Genomic DNA, 17,707 nt, shown 5'->3' with positions numbered 1-17,707 from the left:
ATGGTGTCCCTACCTTTAAAATTATGAACCAGCTCTTACAGTGTTTTTATTCATTTCTTACCATGTTGTGTTCTACAGTGTCAACAAGTTAACTAAACTCAAATATACTCTGCTTAAGTTTGATCCTGAATCCATATAACTTCTTTCCTTCTCCATCAGAAGTCCTTCGTGTTGTTTCATATAGTAGCTCTTCTTTAATTTAGACTGTGTACCATAGTAGTTCTTCTTCAATCAAACATTTTAAAGGATTTTTTACTTAATAAATTGCTATAAAGCAATATGATTTTTCTGCATTTTTCTTGCAATCATGCAGACCTAAGAGAGTGGGAGTATGTCTTTCAAATAAGTCAGCTCACTCAGAATTTATTTTTACCAATTTGTAAAAAATAGTTTAAAAGTCAGTTTTATATATCTTATCAATAAAATGACTTCCCATTCCCTAAAATAACCAGTTAAAAATCTCACAGCTGTTTCTTTTGTTTACATTACTATTTCTAAATAGTATACTTATTATGACTATAACTTCTTCCATGAAGACAAGTATTCAGCTTCTTAAACCAAACTAGTCACATGCACATACTTCCCCTCTCCAGCTAGCTAAATCAGTATTCAGTGTTCAGATTATTCACAAATTATATTATCTATTGCTGTGTAATAAGTTAGTACAAAACTTAGTAGCTTAAAGCAACAATATTTATTATCTAGTAGTTTCTCTGAGTTAAGAATCTGGGCATGGCTTAGGTAGGTCCACTAGCTCAAGGTCTCTCGCAAGGGCACAGTCTAAGTGTTGGCCAGGGCTACAGTCCTCAAGGCCTAACTGGGTAAGGATCTGCTTACAAGCTCACTCATATGGTTATTGCCTGGATTCAGGTCCGTGTAGGTTGGTAGACTGAAGACCTCAACATTTTGCCAGCTGCTCAGAGGTGCTCTTAGTTCCTCATCGTGCATTCCTCTTCCCACAGCAGCTCACAACATGGTGGCTTGTTTCATCAGAGCGATCAGCAAGAAGAACCAGAGAGAGAGAATATAAGCAATACAGAAGTCATGTTCTTTTGTAACCTAGTTGCTGAAACAATGTTATTCAAGAGGAGGGATTACTACACAAGGGTGTGAATACCAGGAGACAGAGATCATTGCTGCCTACGTTAGAAGGCTTCTTCCACTGAAACGAACCAGTTAATAAGCTATAATACTGTTTCTTTTTTATACAGTTCTTTGATAATTATAATTAATGATTACTATGTTTTTGTTTCCTTTGTGTGTGTGTGCGTGTATTTTTCATAATCCATTCCTCATCTCTACAGTTTCGGTGCCCCTTTCAGTGCGGTCAAGCACATCAGATGGTCGGTGGATTCTAGGTTCACTTGCGTGGAGAAAGGCCTGCTCTTAGTGTGGGTTATCTGTTTTCTCAGTCTTTTGAAAGCTGTTGCCCTAGTGCTTCCTTTCACTCATCATCCTAGAAATTTCCTTTGGCTTTCTCCTTGTGATAAATCTCCTACATCTTGGATCTTATGTATTTTTCCACTTTCCTTGTTTACTCTCTCATTTTGCATGAACACTTGCCTGTAGCTTCCTGAGAAGGACTACGTGGCCAAATATAGAATTCTAAGTTGTATGTCATTTTTCCTCAGAATGTTTAATTATTCCATTGTCTTCAGCCTCCAATATCGAGAAGTCTGTTACTGTTCTTACAGCTAATCCTTTGTATTTCTTTCTGAATGTACTTAAAAATCTCTTTTTTACCCAATAGTCTAAAACAATTTCATGATAATATGTATGTGAATTCATTCTTTTAAATATATTGTGCTGGACAGTCTGGAGCCCTTTTAAAACAGAAACCTAATTGTGGAAAATTTTTTTATATTACTTCTTTGATAATGTTCTTCTTCAAATTCTCTATCTGCCAAGAATTTACTTTAGTTTTATGTTGGATCTCATAAATTGGTCCTCTAATTTTTTTTAAAATCTCAACTATTAATTTCTTTGGCGTTTAATTCTACTAAATGATTTCCTTGATTTTTATTTTCCAACTCTTAAATTTGTCATATTTTGTTCATTTCTAAGAATTATTGTTCCTTTTGTAATAGTGTCCTATTGTTTCAGAGATGTAAAACATAATCTTATCTAAGAATACTGACTATAGTTGGGTATATTTTATATTTAGGGGAAAACAGGGTTTTTTGGTTTTATTTTTGTATTATTTTGTTGTTTAGTTCTTATGTTTCCAGTTGCTTTTTCTGTTTTGTAATTTTGTTTTCTGTCTCTCATGGCAGATCTTGAAAGTTTGGTGGTCTTAGGTTGTCCACAGTGAAAGTTATTTGTAAGCACTTGGGGAAGGGCTTATTAAACTGATGAATTTTACTGTAATGAGAAGGGAACCAGTCTGCCTTTTCACTACAAACCCATCCTCCCCTTCCCCAAATGCCAATAAACATACATAGGTCTTTTTTTCTGGGATTGGTAAGTTTTTCTAGAGAGGAATCTCCCAATCTTCTCTTGGCTTTCTAGGAACCATGTTGGGGAAGGAGACTAGAAAGTCTTACCATTTCTTCTGTTACTTAATCGCTCTCTTTTCATATATCCTCTCACCCTCAACTGTGACTCATGCCCCTGGTTCCAGATCCTCCATAGTTCAGCCACATCCAAGATTAACTTCATTTTTGGGGATGGGGATGACAGAGATTGACTGTGGGTATTAGAGGAGATGTAGGAGTCTTAATCGAACCCCTTAAAATTTTTTACCCAGGCCTCTTTTTTTTGCAGTACCATCCTACAGCTACCTGCAGAGATGCTCAGTACCTTCAATTCTCACGCTTTCCCAGGGTCCCACAGCACCGTAGGCTTGTTTCAGTTTGCCAGTTTCAGGCTCAGACTTTAGCTTTCTCTGGCCCGCAAACTTCAGTGTCGTAAGGATACTAAATTTTTAAATGCATATAAAATACATAATCCCCTTGGGTATCCGATGCCTACTTCTAAAATTTGACATCTCTCATCATCTTTGTAACCTCCTCCCCCATTTTACTTATCACCGGGGTTCCATTTTTATTCTTTTGCTCTCATTTTAATAATGCATTAAGAGACAGGAGAAATTAAATATGTGTTCAACCCATTGTATTTAAATAAAAGTCTCTGGATGCTTTTTAATTTCTCACCTGGAGTTGCCTGCATAGCCTATATGCTAATGACATGGTAATACTAGGTCTCTTTCTTTTACACCTTCATTTTTTGCTACTGATAACTTTAAATGAAAGCCCTGACCCCTCAGAGAGGAAATTTGCTGATGCTGACCTAGCATTGAGAAATCCTAGGCAAGAGGCTTGGGGAAAGAATGATGGGAGCATTTTGCAAAGTGCATCAAGAAACAAACTGTTAAATTTTTGTGTGTGCTGTTTACCTGCGGTAAGTAGGTATAACTTACAGACCCATAGTGTAAATTGCCTGAATTTAGCTAATACTGCCTGTAGTATTTGTAATTTAGTTATTTAATGGCTCCAGGGAAGACTTATTGAATATATTCCTATAGTGTTTAAGGAACATAGTTCTCAACAAAGCTAATGTTATTGATAACACCACACCTTCCTTTAAGGCTTAGAATTAAATAATACTGAAAAATAGACCCAGGAAAAAGTCAGGGAAGCCTTTAAGGAAATCTAAAACAACATATTACTTGTGTGCATTATACCATTTAAACTGACCAACTGAGTGATGAGTGCTATCAGATAGCAAGAAGCTACTGACCTATGCCTATACCACCACAATCCTGGGTTTGGGATATATGATCAGATTTAGGCCATTCCAAGACAGTGAAGGATAAGCCCAGGAATGGCCTGGGGGAAGTTAATTGGCAAGAATCTGACTTAAAATGATTATCTTGGGCCTTAAGTGAACTGAGAAGTCCGTAGTAGAATATTGCCCCATTTTGGAAACTAAGAACAGTGCTAGTACTCCCTAATTTGCTTGTGATTATATCAGGCCTCATTCCTCTTTAGATTTTTCTAGCCTACATTTTGAGAGCTGAATGTGAATCAAGCCTAAAGAATAGAGTAATTCATTTTCTTCCAGTTGCCTAAGAGTTCTTATGAAAAATGTCATTTTGGTGGGATGTTGGTTAAATGGTTATATATATTTGTCAAAACTCAACTTTTTCACATGAAATATATACATTTGATTGCATGTAAATTACCCCAACCAGTTATTTTAAAATATGGTAATTTTGTGGACTTGACAACATTTTCTCCTACTTATATTATTTCATTTAGTATAGTGACTAAAAGCTAGTAAAAGCTATGCCTCTAATAAGCCATTTGAATGGATTTCTACATCTCTTGAACTTTAATCCTCTGATCTGTATACTGAGATTTTAACAGTACCTACTCTAGAGCATTGTAGGAATTAAAGTTTTAAAATGCATATAAAATACTTAGCACAACACCTGGCACATAGTAGATCCTCAGTATATGGTAACTACAAATTATTATAACAGTTACTACAATTTACACTGTTATTTCTCCTCTGATTTCTCTATCTTTTCACAGAAAACCCATACAGACAGCTACCCTGTAACTGTCATGGAAGCATGCCTGGAAAGACAGCAATAGAACTTGGACCTCTGTGGTATGTGCCTAAGCATAATTACATACAGACGGTCCCCAGCTTACCGTGGTTCAACCGTTTTCCAACTTTACGATGTGAAAGCAATACACATTCAGGGGAAACCCCATTTCAGACTTTGAACTCTGACCTTTTCCTGGCTAGTGGTATGTGATATGATAATTGTGCTGCTGGGCAGTGGCAGCGAGCCACAGTACAACCATTCTGTTTCTCACTTTCAGTACAGTATTCAACTATGTGAGATAGTCAACACTTTATTATAAAACAGGCTTTGTGTCAGGTGATTTTGCCCAATGGTAGGCTAGTGTAAGAAAGTATTCTCAACACATTGAAGGTAGGCTAGGCTAAGCCATTATGTTCATAGGTTAGGTGTATTCAATGCATTAACTTACATTTTCAACTTAACAATAGGTTTATCGGGACATCTTATTGTAAGTTGAGGAAGATCTATATCTAAGATTGATTTATGTCTTGATTTGATTACCAACTTTTGATTATGTGTGGTAAGACAAACTGATTTAATTTTTCCCTGGCAAATAATTATCACTCTTCTCCCCCTATGAACCTGAGGTGTTGTCTATTTTCAGGTTTTTCTATACCATTATTCTCCTAAGTTTGTGATACTGCTAAGAGACAGTGGGATCAAAGAGAAAAGCCTGGCTGATGTGCCAACTAAATTAATAATTTCTGAATAGTAATGAGGCTTTTTGCAGTTGTGATTATAAAGTGATCATGATAACTTTTTATAGAAGAGTCAACATAAAAGGTCTTTGGGGAATTAGTTTTAAGTGAGAAAGGCATGTGCAAGTAAATGTCTGCTTTTGTTATAGGTAAAGATGGGACTCAACTGCAAATACTTAATGTTTGTGAGCTTTTGCATCATTAATGGTTACTGTGTTTTTAATGCCTTAAAATTGAGTTGTTTTTAATTAGAATCCTTACCTTAAGCTTGTTTTACTTGAGATTCCTAACAACACTATGCAAGAATCACTTGTAAATTTCTACCTTGTTACTTTATAAGGTCAAGGTCCAGCCAAATACTAAACCTAAAAATTAACCCAAATGGTTATTATGTTTGCTCTGATGCCCATTATTTTATCTTCTTCCCACGTAAATACACTTAAGAATGACCTAGCCAGTCTTATCTTGTATGCTTTTGCCTGTATCGTCTGCTACATGTGGATCATACTCACTGATCTGAGAACTGGAAAAAGTAAGAATAACAGGCTGTTATATTCAGAAGGAAAGTCTTCTAGCATGACATGCTCATTTTACAGTTGGGAAAATTATGGCACAGTATATGGCTGGCTAAAACCAACCTCCAAGAACTAGTTAGAAGTACAGGTAGGGCCAGAACTCAGGCTTTCAGACTCCTAGGACTGAGTTCTAAACTGTGCCTTAACAATTTCATCAGGCTTTGTTTTTGCTCTTATCCAGAATTTCTTCCCCCTTCCCCTTCTCCAGTTCAAATTCTATAGTCTCTCTTTAGTGCTTCAACCCAAAATAATCTCTAAATTCCCTTTTAGCTAATCTTACATAGATCACTCAGTTGACACCTTAAAATCATATATCCTTTCATATATTTTTGCTGACCCTTATAATAGCTAACCATTCTTCACTGAAGATAAACATTGTAATGGGGATTTTACATGTGCTGTCTTACTTAATTTCCATAAGAAGCCTGTGAGAGGTTTTGTTTTCCATTTTATGAGGGATTTAAGACTCAAAAGCAGTAATTACTCAAGATTACATAGCTAGTAAGTGGTACATACAGCCAAGATGGGAATCCAAGTTTATCTAACTCAGAATTCCTATTCTGTCCATGTGATTATCAAATTCAATGGAAAGCATATCAGACTCACGGCAAAGCCATTTTTTAAGTACATCACCACAACATGTTATTCTAATGTATCTCCCCCTGCCCCATGCCACCCCACTACTACACACTGGAATTAAGGTTTCCTGTCACTGACAGGAATGTGTTGTGAAAACTTCTGCACTACTCTATGTCCCTGTCTAGATCCTGTCAAGATTTATAGGCTTTTATAGGGTAAACATTTTATACTTTGGTATATCCCCCACATTTCTATGTACTCAGGGCTGTATACCTAATGAGGGCTCAATAAATTCTTACTAATTTACTGTGAATTAAATTTCCTTGACCAATCCCACTACCTTAAAGAACTGACATGATAAAAGAAGTGGGAAATAGAATATAAACAATTTAAAATTAAATCATAAATTATTTTTTAATTTCAGTATTTATCCTATGTAATTATGTATCTTAGTTGTGGTTAAATTATAGAGACCTGTTTTTTTAAAGAAAATATTTCTCAAACCCAATTCTCTGTTTTGTTTTATTTTCAGGTCAAGTTCCCTTTTCAATACGGGATTTCTCAAAAGAATGCTGTTTGAATCTGCTCACCACGGTTTAGATGACATTCAGGCCCTAATAAAGACATTAATCTTTGAGTCAGAGTGTACTCCTCAAAGTAAGTTTTCAGTTCAGGCACCATGAAATCTCAGCAAGCAAGGGGACTAACTGAACATTAGCTTATACCAGCTTACAAATTGGTTATGATAAATTATATGATGTTATAAAGAAAAGCACTATAAATAGTGTTGTTTTAAGTAAATCCCCTAATGAGTAATCATAATCTGGCTGTTAAAAATTTCTTAAGATTTATATTCCGAGTCTAAAATGAATAATTTTATTAAGATACACATTTTTTATTTTAGTAGACTAAAAGAACTAAAAGTCTGTTGTCATTTTATTACTCTTTATCTGCTTTCTAGAAAGAGAAACTTTAGGTATTTCTGAGAGTACTATGGCCAAGTTTTGGTGATATACATTGTGACATGGAAACTAGGTTTAAACTCATCACTCAGTAAAGCTAAGGTTTTTCTCTTTAGTACAGGCTTCTGTAGTTTTACCTGACTATTAATGTACTGGTGGGCCTATGATATATCCTAGTATCCTCATAAGTCATTAGAAGCAGCAGCTATTATTAGGGTTAAAAAATTTAATTCTTGCAGCCTGTTTTCACCAGAGTCTCTTATGTAAGAACAATGTGGATAGAATTTAATAAGCTTTTATTTAAGCTTTGAATTGTTGTTACTATCATTTTGTAAAATTTTTATTTCCATTTTCATTTTAGAAGAATATGGTGTATTTATTAAAACGACAGATGATACAACAGATAATTACTCTGCACAAGGTGTGTATGTACATATGGACGTATGTATGTATCTGCAGAAAGGAAGATAGCAGAGGGTAGGAAAAGGAGAGACTGCTTTAGTAGCCTACTTCAAAATGCATTTTTCATCATCTTATACTAACAACATAATTATAGTAAAACTTGTTTATCTAGCATTAGTACCCCTCAAAATTTTTATTAACATGTACTTTGTTTACATCTCTAATATGTGCAGACCCCCTCAAAAGAACTCTAAGGTCTTGAAGAACCATGTGAATCACAATAAGATCAAATTATATTTGATAAAGTTACAGCGTTAAGATCTTAAATTTTACTCTAATTCTTTAAACCTCATCAGCATGATTTCTAACAATTCCATTGATCGACCAGAAGACCCTATTCTAGACTAGCTATAAGAATTTATTAAATGGTCTTATTATTTGGGATGTGTGTGTGTGGCATACTTTAATAATACAGTTAGTTGTATTAGGCACTGAAAATTCTTAACAAAAGGATGTTAAGATTTATAATGTCAGTGCCTTAATATCTTAAGGTTTTGTTTTGCTATTTAAGAGACTTTAGTTTTTTATTGTGTTTTGAATACAGGTAAAAAAACAGAAATCGTGTTAAGGTTTAAAGACCAGAGGATTATAATTACAGCTATAATTTGTATTAGTTGTTCAACATTTTATTGTTGATCTTTAAAGACAAGAAAACTTCAACTCCTGAAGCTTATGGTTTAGTAACTACTACATGCTTTTTCCAACACAGATGCTCATTTGACATCTTCAACTAATTGGCTGATTTTTAAATGACTTAAAATGACTTATTCTACTTAATTTCTCTTTTGCAGGGAAGAAAAGGCATTATGGTATACTGTAAAGAGCATTAGATTTAAGAGCATCATTCTACTATTTTGTGTTTTCCTTTTTGTGTTCATTGAAGACCTAATATATCAAATATTTGCATTCAGTTGGAGTACAAGTATAAAAAGGAAGAACATTATCCCCAGAAACTTAGAATATATTTGGGAAGGAAGGATTTATACACATAAAAGGCCTACATATATGAAACAAGGAAAGAAAAAAGTAACAGAACTTAAACTCTGACTAGTATATTGACAGTAATCAAATCTGTGATGTGATGGGACCAGAATTCATAAATAGCTTCCTACAGGAGATGAAAATAGAATTGAGGTTTGAAGTTGAGGAAGGTAGAAAGGAAGCTCTGACTTGACAAACAGCTAAATATTAAAGTTACATGGATGGAGGAGAGTGAAAATATCAATAATAAATATTCTTATAATAAGAGTTATTTAAGATTTAATATTGGATAGATAGGTTGAAATGGTGTATGAAAGAAGATTTTAGATTTGAGAGATTATATAGTTAAAAAAGTATTTGGTTTGTATTTTTAAGAGAATGTTGTCTTTTTGTATGTATATATGTTTATTTTTCAGGAAAAAGAAAAAGTAATGAAACAGTCACAAATTTAGCCAAGAGGCAAAAGACTGATGTCAGTGCTGAACATCCTCCCTTTTATTACAATATCCACAGACACAGCATTAAAGGAATGAATATGCCAAAGTAAGATAACCAGTGAATGGCAAAGTGTGCATTTCATATTTTAATGACATTGTGATTTCTTTAAAAATACAAGAAACTCATATTTTTTTCCTCCTTTCCTTTTTGCAGGTTAAAAAAGTTTTTGTGCTATCTTTCTCAAGCAGGCTTTCGAGTAAGCCGAACTCATTTTGACCCAATGGGTGTTCGTACAGATGCACCTCTGATACAATTTAAAGCTATCCTTTTAAAGTACAGCACCCCCACCTACACTGGAGGACAGTCAGAGGGCCATGTCCAGTCAGCATCTGCAGATACAGTAGCTGACAGGCTTGAAATGTCAGTGAATGACAAGGCAGAAGCAAGCAGTTGAAGATGGTAAATAGAGAAGAGTGAATCCCAGATGTCTGTCTAGACAACTTAATAGTTCTCTTTATCAACTGCAGTTCTTTTTCTAGTCTTTCAATTCGTGGTATAAATATTTTAAAAAACAGTGCTGTTTTCATTCAGAAAATTAGCAGTTTCTAACTTAGCTAGTTCAGGAGCTATGCTTTCCAAATTTTTCTTACTTTAAAGAAAACAATTTTAATGAAAACATTTCATATGCAGCAAAGTTTATGATTGAGATCACCCTACTACTTAGTAATTGTGTGTGTTAGAGAAGCCATCATTTACTCTTAATCATATCTCTACTTAAACTGATTCATGATGCTTAATTTACATTTTTCTGTTTTAGTGTACAAAATGAAGTCAGAAGCCTTTTACATATTAAAATGACCCTAAATAGTTCACAGTTATATTCCTAGCACCTCACACAATCGCTGGTGCTCAATAAATGTTTGTTGAATGAAATTTTTTAAAAAGACCCTAAATAGAATAGGAAGAACAATGTGCTTTCAGGTCACTAATGGATTTCACAATTACAAAGTTAAAATGTGTTCCCAATTTTAAGAAATCACACCTTTCCCCACAGTGATCTTTTATTACTAGCTTTTGAGAAAAACACTTGCCTGAGATAGTACATTTTCCTTACAAGTTTAAGGTCTAGATGAAGGTTTTTGTCAAGGCAAATTGAAACCACTGTTCTAATAATTGTTCACAAGCACTGAATTCTGAAGAGAGGTTTTATTGTAAATTGGGTGATCTCAAGTGCCTCAGTTAATGCACATACAATATTCATTTGCTTGGTTGTGCTACCTCTCAGAAGTAAAACTTGTCACCCTCTTATAAATTTATGAAGTTAGGATTTTTGTGGGGGGATTGTTTCTGTGTATTTTGGGGTGTATGCTAATTTTTTGTATAAGTAGTTCTGGCTAATATGACTATGAAAATTAGTTGGAAAAAAATCTTGTTCCATGAATAAATATTGTTCTTGCTTTATTTGAATTTAAGAGTTTGGATGAAAAGATTTGGTATAAAGCTTAGATTTTGTCTCAAGAATTTAACCCATATTTAGCCTGAAGTATTTCCTAGAGGAAGTAACTTCACAAGCATTAAGCTTGTGGCATGGAGAGGGAGTTATAATTGGAAAGATTAATAAATACACTAGATAAGAAAAAAGCACTCCCATGACATATACAGAAATTCAGGGAGTGAAGGTAATATCAACACAGAAAATTAATTTAGCAGCAATAAAGGAAAGTCTCTGTGTTATTACAGCTAGTCCTATGAGGATGTTTTTCTTTCAGCTAATGGAAGCATACATTTTAGTAAAATAAAGGAACAAAAGAAGTGCAAATTAGCTTCTATAATGACCATTTTAAAGACTATTTAAATTCTTGCCAGTTAAACTTGTACCACATAATGAGCACAAAAATAAAAATTACTTTCTTTTTATAGTTAAAAAGAAAGATTACTATAAACCAAGAAGGCAAACCAGCACTTGTACCATATGATTTATGACCATTTAGTACAAGTTGTTAAATCGACTCTCCATCTTAAGTTTTGATAAATGCTTATCAGCATAACATATTTTGATCAATGAGTTGGGTATTATGCCAGGAGCCTAATTTTATTTACAAAATGTAAATTAAAGTTATTTTAAATATTTATGTGTATTAATTTCAGTATACAGGCAAATTTTCTGAAGAAATTTGTAGGTGGGAAGTAGTTTGGAATTGCTACGGTTCTGTAGCAACCTAAAGAGGAAATACATTTAAAATTCCATCTAACTCTACATTAGTTACCTTGTTTCCAGAACAACAGTATTGATTTGAGACACTGCAAAGATTGACTGCATCATAAAATATCAGTCGTATCACTCCATTAAAATTTGGTAAACACAAAAACTGGTTCTTACTCCACCATCAGGACATCAGTGTGTTGACTCTGCTGCTTGCTTACATTAATACTCTCTAATCATATATTCAGGACACAGAAGAAGTAACCAAGAGATGGGTTTGGGGGCCCCTGTGGTAGATTTGGGTTAATGCTCCATTTATCACCTGACTTCCATGACTCCACCCTATCTGTATCCCAGAAATTAGAACTAACTTAAAACCAGTTCAGTAATCCCAAAAGACTTAAGAATTTCTTTTCCTCATTGCATAATTGCTATGGTAAATGACCACAGGTTACTTTGGAGACAGCTAAAAGGAAGCTACATAATACATACTTGTGATGTTATGGCAGGGTCCTTTCTCTGGAAATACGATTTAGGCCTAGGATTGGGTAAGAGATCATGACTACTGTAGTGGCTCAAGTCGGTCCATTGGTTTTCAGTTATATTAATCAAACAGACCCACTTTGGTCCTTTAGATCACATGATAAATTAGTGAAGGCCAAAAAATCCGTGTGTCAAGACTATACTGATGATCCTGTCAGTCCTGCTGCCTATTATAGTAGCTTTGCCCACCTATCAAGTCTACCAATTAAGGGAACTGCTTGGTTTTTGACACACTGCAGTCTAGGCAATGCCCATTGAATCAGGGAGTCCATTTCAACTGAAACATCTCCCACTGGGATCCCTGGCCCACAGACATAAAGATTTTCAGTGGTGTATATCAACAGAAAGGACGAAAACCACATGATCATCTCCATAGATGCTGAAAAAGTATTTGACAAAATTCAACATCCATTCATGATAAAAACTCTCAACAAAATGGGTATAGAGGGCAAGTATCTCAACATAATAAAGGCCATATATGACAAACCCATAGCCAACATTATACTTAACAGCGAAAAGCTGAAAGCTTTTCCTTTAAGATCAGGAACAAGACAAGGATTCCACTCTCTCCACTTTTATTCAACATAGTTCTGGAGGTCCTAGCCACGGCAATCAGACAACACAAAGAAATAAAAGGCATCCAGATTGGCAAGGAAGAAAAACTGTCACTGCTTGCAGATGACATACTGTACATAAAAAACCCTAAAGAATCCACTCCAAAACTACTAGATCTAAATATCTGAATTCGGCAAAGTTGCAGGATACAAAATTAATACACAGAAATCTGTGGCATTCCTATATACTAACAATGAACTAGCAGAGAGAGAAATCAGGAAAATAATTCCATTCACAATTGCATCAAAAAGAATAAAATACCTAGGAATAAACCTAACCAAGGAAGTGAGAGACCTATACTCTGAAAACCAGAAGACACTCATGAGAGAAATTAAGATACCAATAAGGGGAAACACATCCCATGCTCATGGATAGGAAGAATTAATATTGTCAAAATGGCCTTCCTGCCTACAGCAATCTATAGATTCAATGCAATTCTTACCAAAATACCAACAGCATTCTTCAACAAATGAGAAAATCGTTCTAAAATTCATATGGAACCATGAAAGACCTCAAATAACCAAAGCAATTCTGAGAAGGAAGAATAAAGCTGGGGGATTATGCTCCCCAACTTCAAGCTCTACTGCACAGCCACAGTAATCAAGACAATTTGGTACTGGCACAAGAACAGACCCATACACCAACGGAACAGACATAGAGAACCCTGATATAAACCCAACCATATATGGTCAATTAATATATGATAAAGGAGCCATGGACATACAATGGGGAAATGACAGCCTCTTCAACAGCTGGTGTTGGCAAAACTGGACAGCTACATTCAAGAGAATGAAACTGGATTATTGTTTAACCCCATACACAAAAGTAAACTCAAAATGGATTAAAAACTGGAATGTAAGTCATGAAACCATAAAACTCTTAGAAAACAACATAGGCAAACATCTCCTGCATATAAGCATGAGCAACTTCTTCCTGAACTCATCTCCTCAAGCAAGGGAAACAAAAGCAAAAATGAACTCATGGGTCTACATCAAACTAAAAAGTTTCTGTATGGCAAAGGACACCATCAACAGAACAAAAAGGGATCCTACAGTATGGGAGAATATATTTGTAAATGATATATCCAACAAGGGGTTAACATTCCAAATATATAAAGGACTTACATGCCTCAACACCCAAAAAGCAAACAGCCCGATTAACAAATGGGCAGAGGATATGAAGAGACAGTTCTCCAACGAAGAAATTCAGATGGCCAACAGGCACATGAAAAGATGCTCCACATCACTAATCATCAGGGAAATGCAAATTAAAACCACAGTGAGATATCACCTCACACCAAAAGGATGGCCAGCATCGAAAAGACTAAGAACAACAAATGCTGGTGAGGATGTGGAGAAAGGGGATCCCTCCTACACTGCTGGCGGGAATGTAAGCTAGTTCAGCCATTGTGGAAAGCAGTATGGAGGTTCCTCAAAAAACTAAAAATAGAAATACATTTGACCCGGGAATCCCACTCCTAGGAATTTATCCAAAGAATACAAGTTCTCAAGATTCAAAAAGACATATGCACCCCTATGTTTATCACAGCACTTTTTACAATTGCCAAGATATGGAAGCAACCTAAGTGTCCATCTGTAGATGAATGGATAAAGAAGATGTGGTACATATACACAAAGGAATATTATTCGGCCATAAGAAAGAAACAAATCCCACCACATGCAACAACATGGATGGAGCTGGAGGATATCATGCTCAGTGAATAAGCCAGGCGGAGAAAGACAAGTGCCAAATGATTTCCCTCATTTGTGGAGTATAATAACGAAGCAAAACTGAAAGAACAAAATAGCAGCAGACTCAGACTCCAAGAAGGAACTCGTGGTTACCAAAGGAGAGGGGTGTGGGCAGGTGGAGAGGGATGGAGAAGGGGATTGAGGGGTATTATGTTTAGTACATATGGTGTGGGGGATCATGGGGAGAACAGTGTAGCACAGAGAAGGCAAATAGTATATCTGTGGCATCATACTAAACTGATGGACAATGACTGCATTGGGTATGGGTGGGGAGTTGATAATATGGGTAAATGTAGTAAGCACAGTTTTTTCATGTGGAACCTTCATAAGAGGGAATATCAATAATACCTTAATAAAAAGTAAAAAGATTTTCAGTGATGTTAGTTCTCAAAGCCTTGGTAAAGAGTCAACAGGGCTCTCGTGAGGGATATAGTGAGACAAGTGAGCAGATCACACATAATAAATCCTCTGCAAAACTTCCCCTTCTAAGTCTTTGATTTCCTTTCTCTATATTAAGGAATTTCTTGCATCTCACCTCTTAATTTAGGTCAGTCACTGCTGAGTCAAAATTTCTTTCAACCAAGTAAACAGAACCACACCAGGCTGTTGAAGCTGACAAACAGAGTCACAATCTCTGGTCTAAGTGTACATTTATCAGTAACCCAATTTGAAATGATGTTCCTTCAAGATCCAACATACCCTGAATCTATTGCACAGGTATTCACCACATATATGATCAGAAAATCACTCTCTCAGGTCACACACTACTCCTGGGACACGCTGGGATCTGAATAATTATGTCCTAGAGACAATGAGGGAATAGGGATAGGGCAGAGAGGCTGCTCTTTGTAAGGTAACTAACTCCTTGAAGTGAGATAACTAAGGGGTCATCTACCAAGGCAGCAAGCATCTAAAGGCATTCTTCCGTTTCAAGTGAGGCTCAGTGGACTTAAGGATTTAGGATATTCATTCATTCACTTAAATCCAAAACTTTAACTCCAATTCTCAAAATATCACTCTTTCCTGATCAGTGTGTCTACTCTCACTTAAGAGACCCAGTAAGATAGTGAGTTCAGCCAGTTTATGGAATCACTGTCTTACCCACCTATCTCAGCCTTAAAGTTACATAGGACAAGGGGAAAGGGAACAACTCATAATTTTAGTCTCCATATGGGGATTGACTATCCCTCATTAGGGAAAGGAATTCACAGCCCTGGAGATTACAAAGGCTGAGCATGTAAAAAGAAAGACAACGTCCATATTTCTCTACAATGCCTTATCATCCATGCCTATATTATCCCTTTCTCTGCTGCCACCCTTTTCCTACTCTGCCGAAAGATCCTTTTCTAGCTTTCATGAGGGGTAAGTCTGTTAACTTTAAAATGTGAGTAATTTATAAATGAATTATCACAAAACTGCAAACTTCTTCAACCTATTTTATGCAATTGAAGTGAAATGATAAGAGAATTTTAGATCACAGAAGCAGGAGACTATAGCTTGCCAAGTAAAAACATTTCCTAGGAAGTGACATATTAATTGGACTAGCTTGTCTTTGTGTGAGATTTAGCACTACACACTGTTTTCTTTTTCTTACTATACAATTAATGTTGGCTGTTTTTATTTTTTCCTGTTTTATTAAGGTATTATTGATACACACTCTTATGAAGGTTTCACATGAAAAAACAATGTGGTTATTACATTTACCCATATTATCAACTCCCCACCCAGACCCCAATGCAGTCACTGTCCATCAGTGTAGCAAAATGACAGATTATTTGCATTCTCTGTGCGACACTGTCTTTTCCGTGACCCACCCACCATATATACTAAACATAATACCCCTCAATCCCCTTCATCAGCCCTTCGACACCCCTACCCTTTGGTAACCGCAAGTCACTTCTTGGAGTCTTGAGAGTCTGCTGCTATTTGTTCCTTTCAGTTTTGCTTCATTATTATACTCCACAAATGAGGGAAATCATTTGGCACTTGTCTTTCTCCACCTGGCTTATTCACTGAGCATGATATCCTCCAGCTCCATCCATGTTGTTGCAAATTGTGGGATTTGTTTCTTTCTTATGGCCAAATAGTATTCCATTGTGTATATGTACCACATCTTCTTTATCCATTCATCTACAGATGGACACTTAGGTTGCTTCCATATCTTGGCAATTGTAAAAAGTGCTGTGATAAACATAGGGGTGCATATGTCTTTTTGAATCTTGAGAACTTGTATTCTTTGGATAAATTCCAAGGGGTGGAATTCCCAGGTCAAATGGTATTTCTATTTTTAGGAACCTCCATATTGCTTTCCACAATGGTTGAACTAGCTTACATTCCCGCCAGCAGTGTAGGAGGGTTCTCCTTTCTCCGCATCCTCACCAGCATTTGTTGTTCTTAGTCTTTTCGATGCTGGCCATCCTTTTGGTGTGAGGTGATATCTCACTGTGGTTTTAATTTGCATTTTCCTGATGATTAGTGATGTAGAGCATCTTTTCATGTTTCTGTTAGCCATCTAAATTTCTTCTTTGGAGAATTGTCTCTTCATATCCTCCATCCATTTTTTAATCGGATTATTTGCTTTTTGGGTGTTGAGGCATATAAGTTCCTTATATATTTTTGGATGTTAACCCCTTGTCAGATATGTCATTTACAAATGTATTCTCCCATACTGTAGGATCCCTTTTTGTTCTGTTGATGGTGTCCTTTGCCATATAGAAGCTTTTAAGTTTGATGTGGTTCCATGTGTTCATTTTTGCTTTTGTTTCCCTTGCTCAAGAAGATGCGTTCAGGAAGAAGTTGCTCATGTTTATATTCAGGAGATGTTTGCCTATGTTGTCTTCTAAGAGTTTTATGGTTTCATGACTTACATACAGGTCTGTGATCCATTTCGAGTTTACTTTTTTGTATGGGGTTAAACAATAATCCAGTTTCATTCTCTTGAATGTAGCTGTCCAGTTTTGCCAACACCAGCAGTTGAAGAGGCTGTCATTTCCCCATTGTATATCCATGACTCCTTTATCATTTATTAATTGATGATATATGCTTGTGTTTGTATCTGAGCTCTCTAGTCTGTTCCATTGGTCTATTGGTCTGTTCTTGTGCCAGTACCAAATTGTCTTGATTACTGTGGCTGTGCAGTAGAGCTTGAAGTTGGGGAGCATAATCCCCCAGCTTTATTCTTCCTTCTCAGAATTGCTTTGGTTATTCGGGGTCTTTCATGGTTCCATATGAATTTTAGAACGATTTTCTCGTTTGTTGAAGAATGCTGTTTGTATTTTGATAGGAATCGCATTGAATCTGTAGATT

The 17,707-nt window shown here is 35.7% G+C and overlaps 1 protein-coding gene across 2 annotated transcripts in view; it reads left to right on the top strand.

Moving 5' to 3' along the window:
- Window positions 1-10,756, top strand: part of TRMT1L (tRNA methyltransferase 1 like) — a 34,472-nt gene extending 23,716 nt beyond the window's left edge. For both annotated transcript variants that reach the window (XM_036912555.2, XM_036912554.2), the window contains exons 11-15: window positions 4,536-4,614; window positions 6,979-7,103; window positions 7,770-7,829; window positions 9,268-9,394; window positions 9,503-10,756. In XM_036912555.2, coding sequence (XP_036768450.2) covers window positions 4,536-4,614; window positions 6,979-7,103; window positions 7,770-7,829; window positions 9,268-9,394; window positions 9,503-9,743 — 632 coding nt within the window. In that variant the 3' untranslated portion in view covers window positions 9,744-10,756. The remainder of the gene's footprint in view (window positions 1-4,535; window positions 4,615-6,978; window positions 7,104-7,769; window positions 7,830-9,267; window positions 9,395-9,502) is intronic.
- The last annotated feature ends 6,951 nt before the right edge of the window (window positions 10,757-17,707 follow it).

The sequence above is a fragment of the Manis pentadactyla genome, chromosome 9 (genome assembly GCF_030020395.1).
Source record: "Manis pentadactyla isolate mManPen7 chromosome 9, mManPen7.hap1, whole genome shotgun sequence".
Taxonomy (NCBI): Eukaryota; Metazoa; Chordata; class Mammalia; order Pholidota; family Manidae; genus Manis; species Manis pentadactyla.
This window is presented reverse-complemented; position numbering and strand designations above follow the sequence as displayed.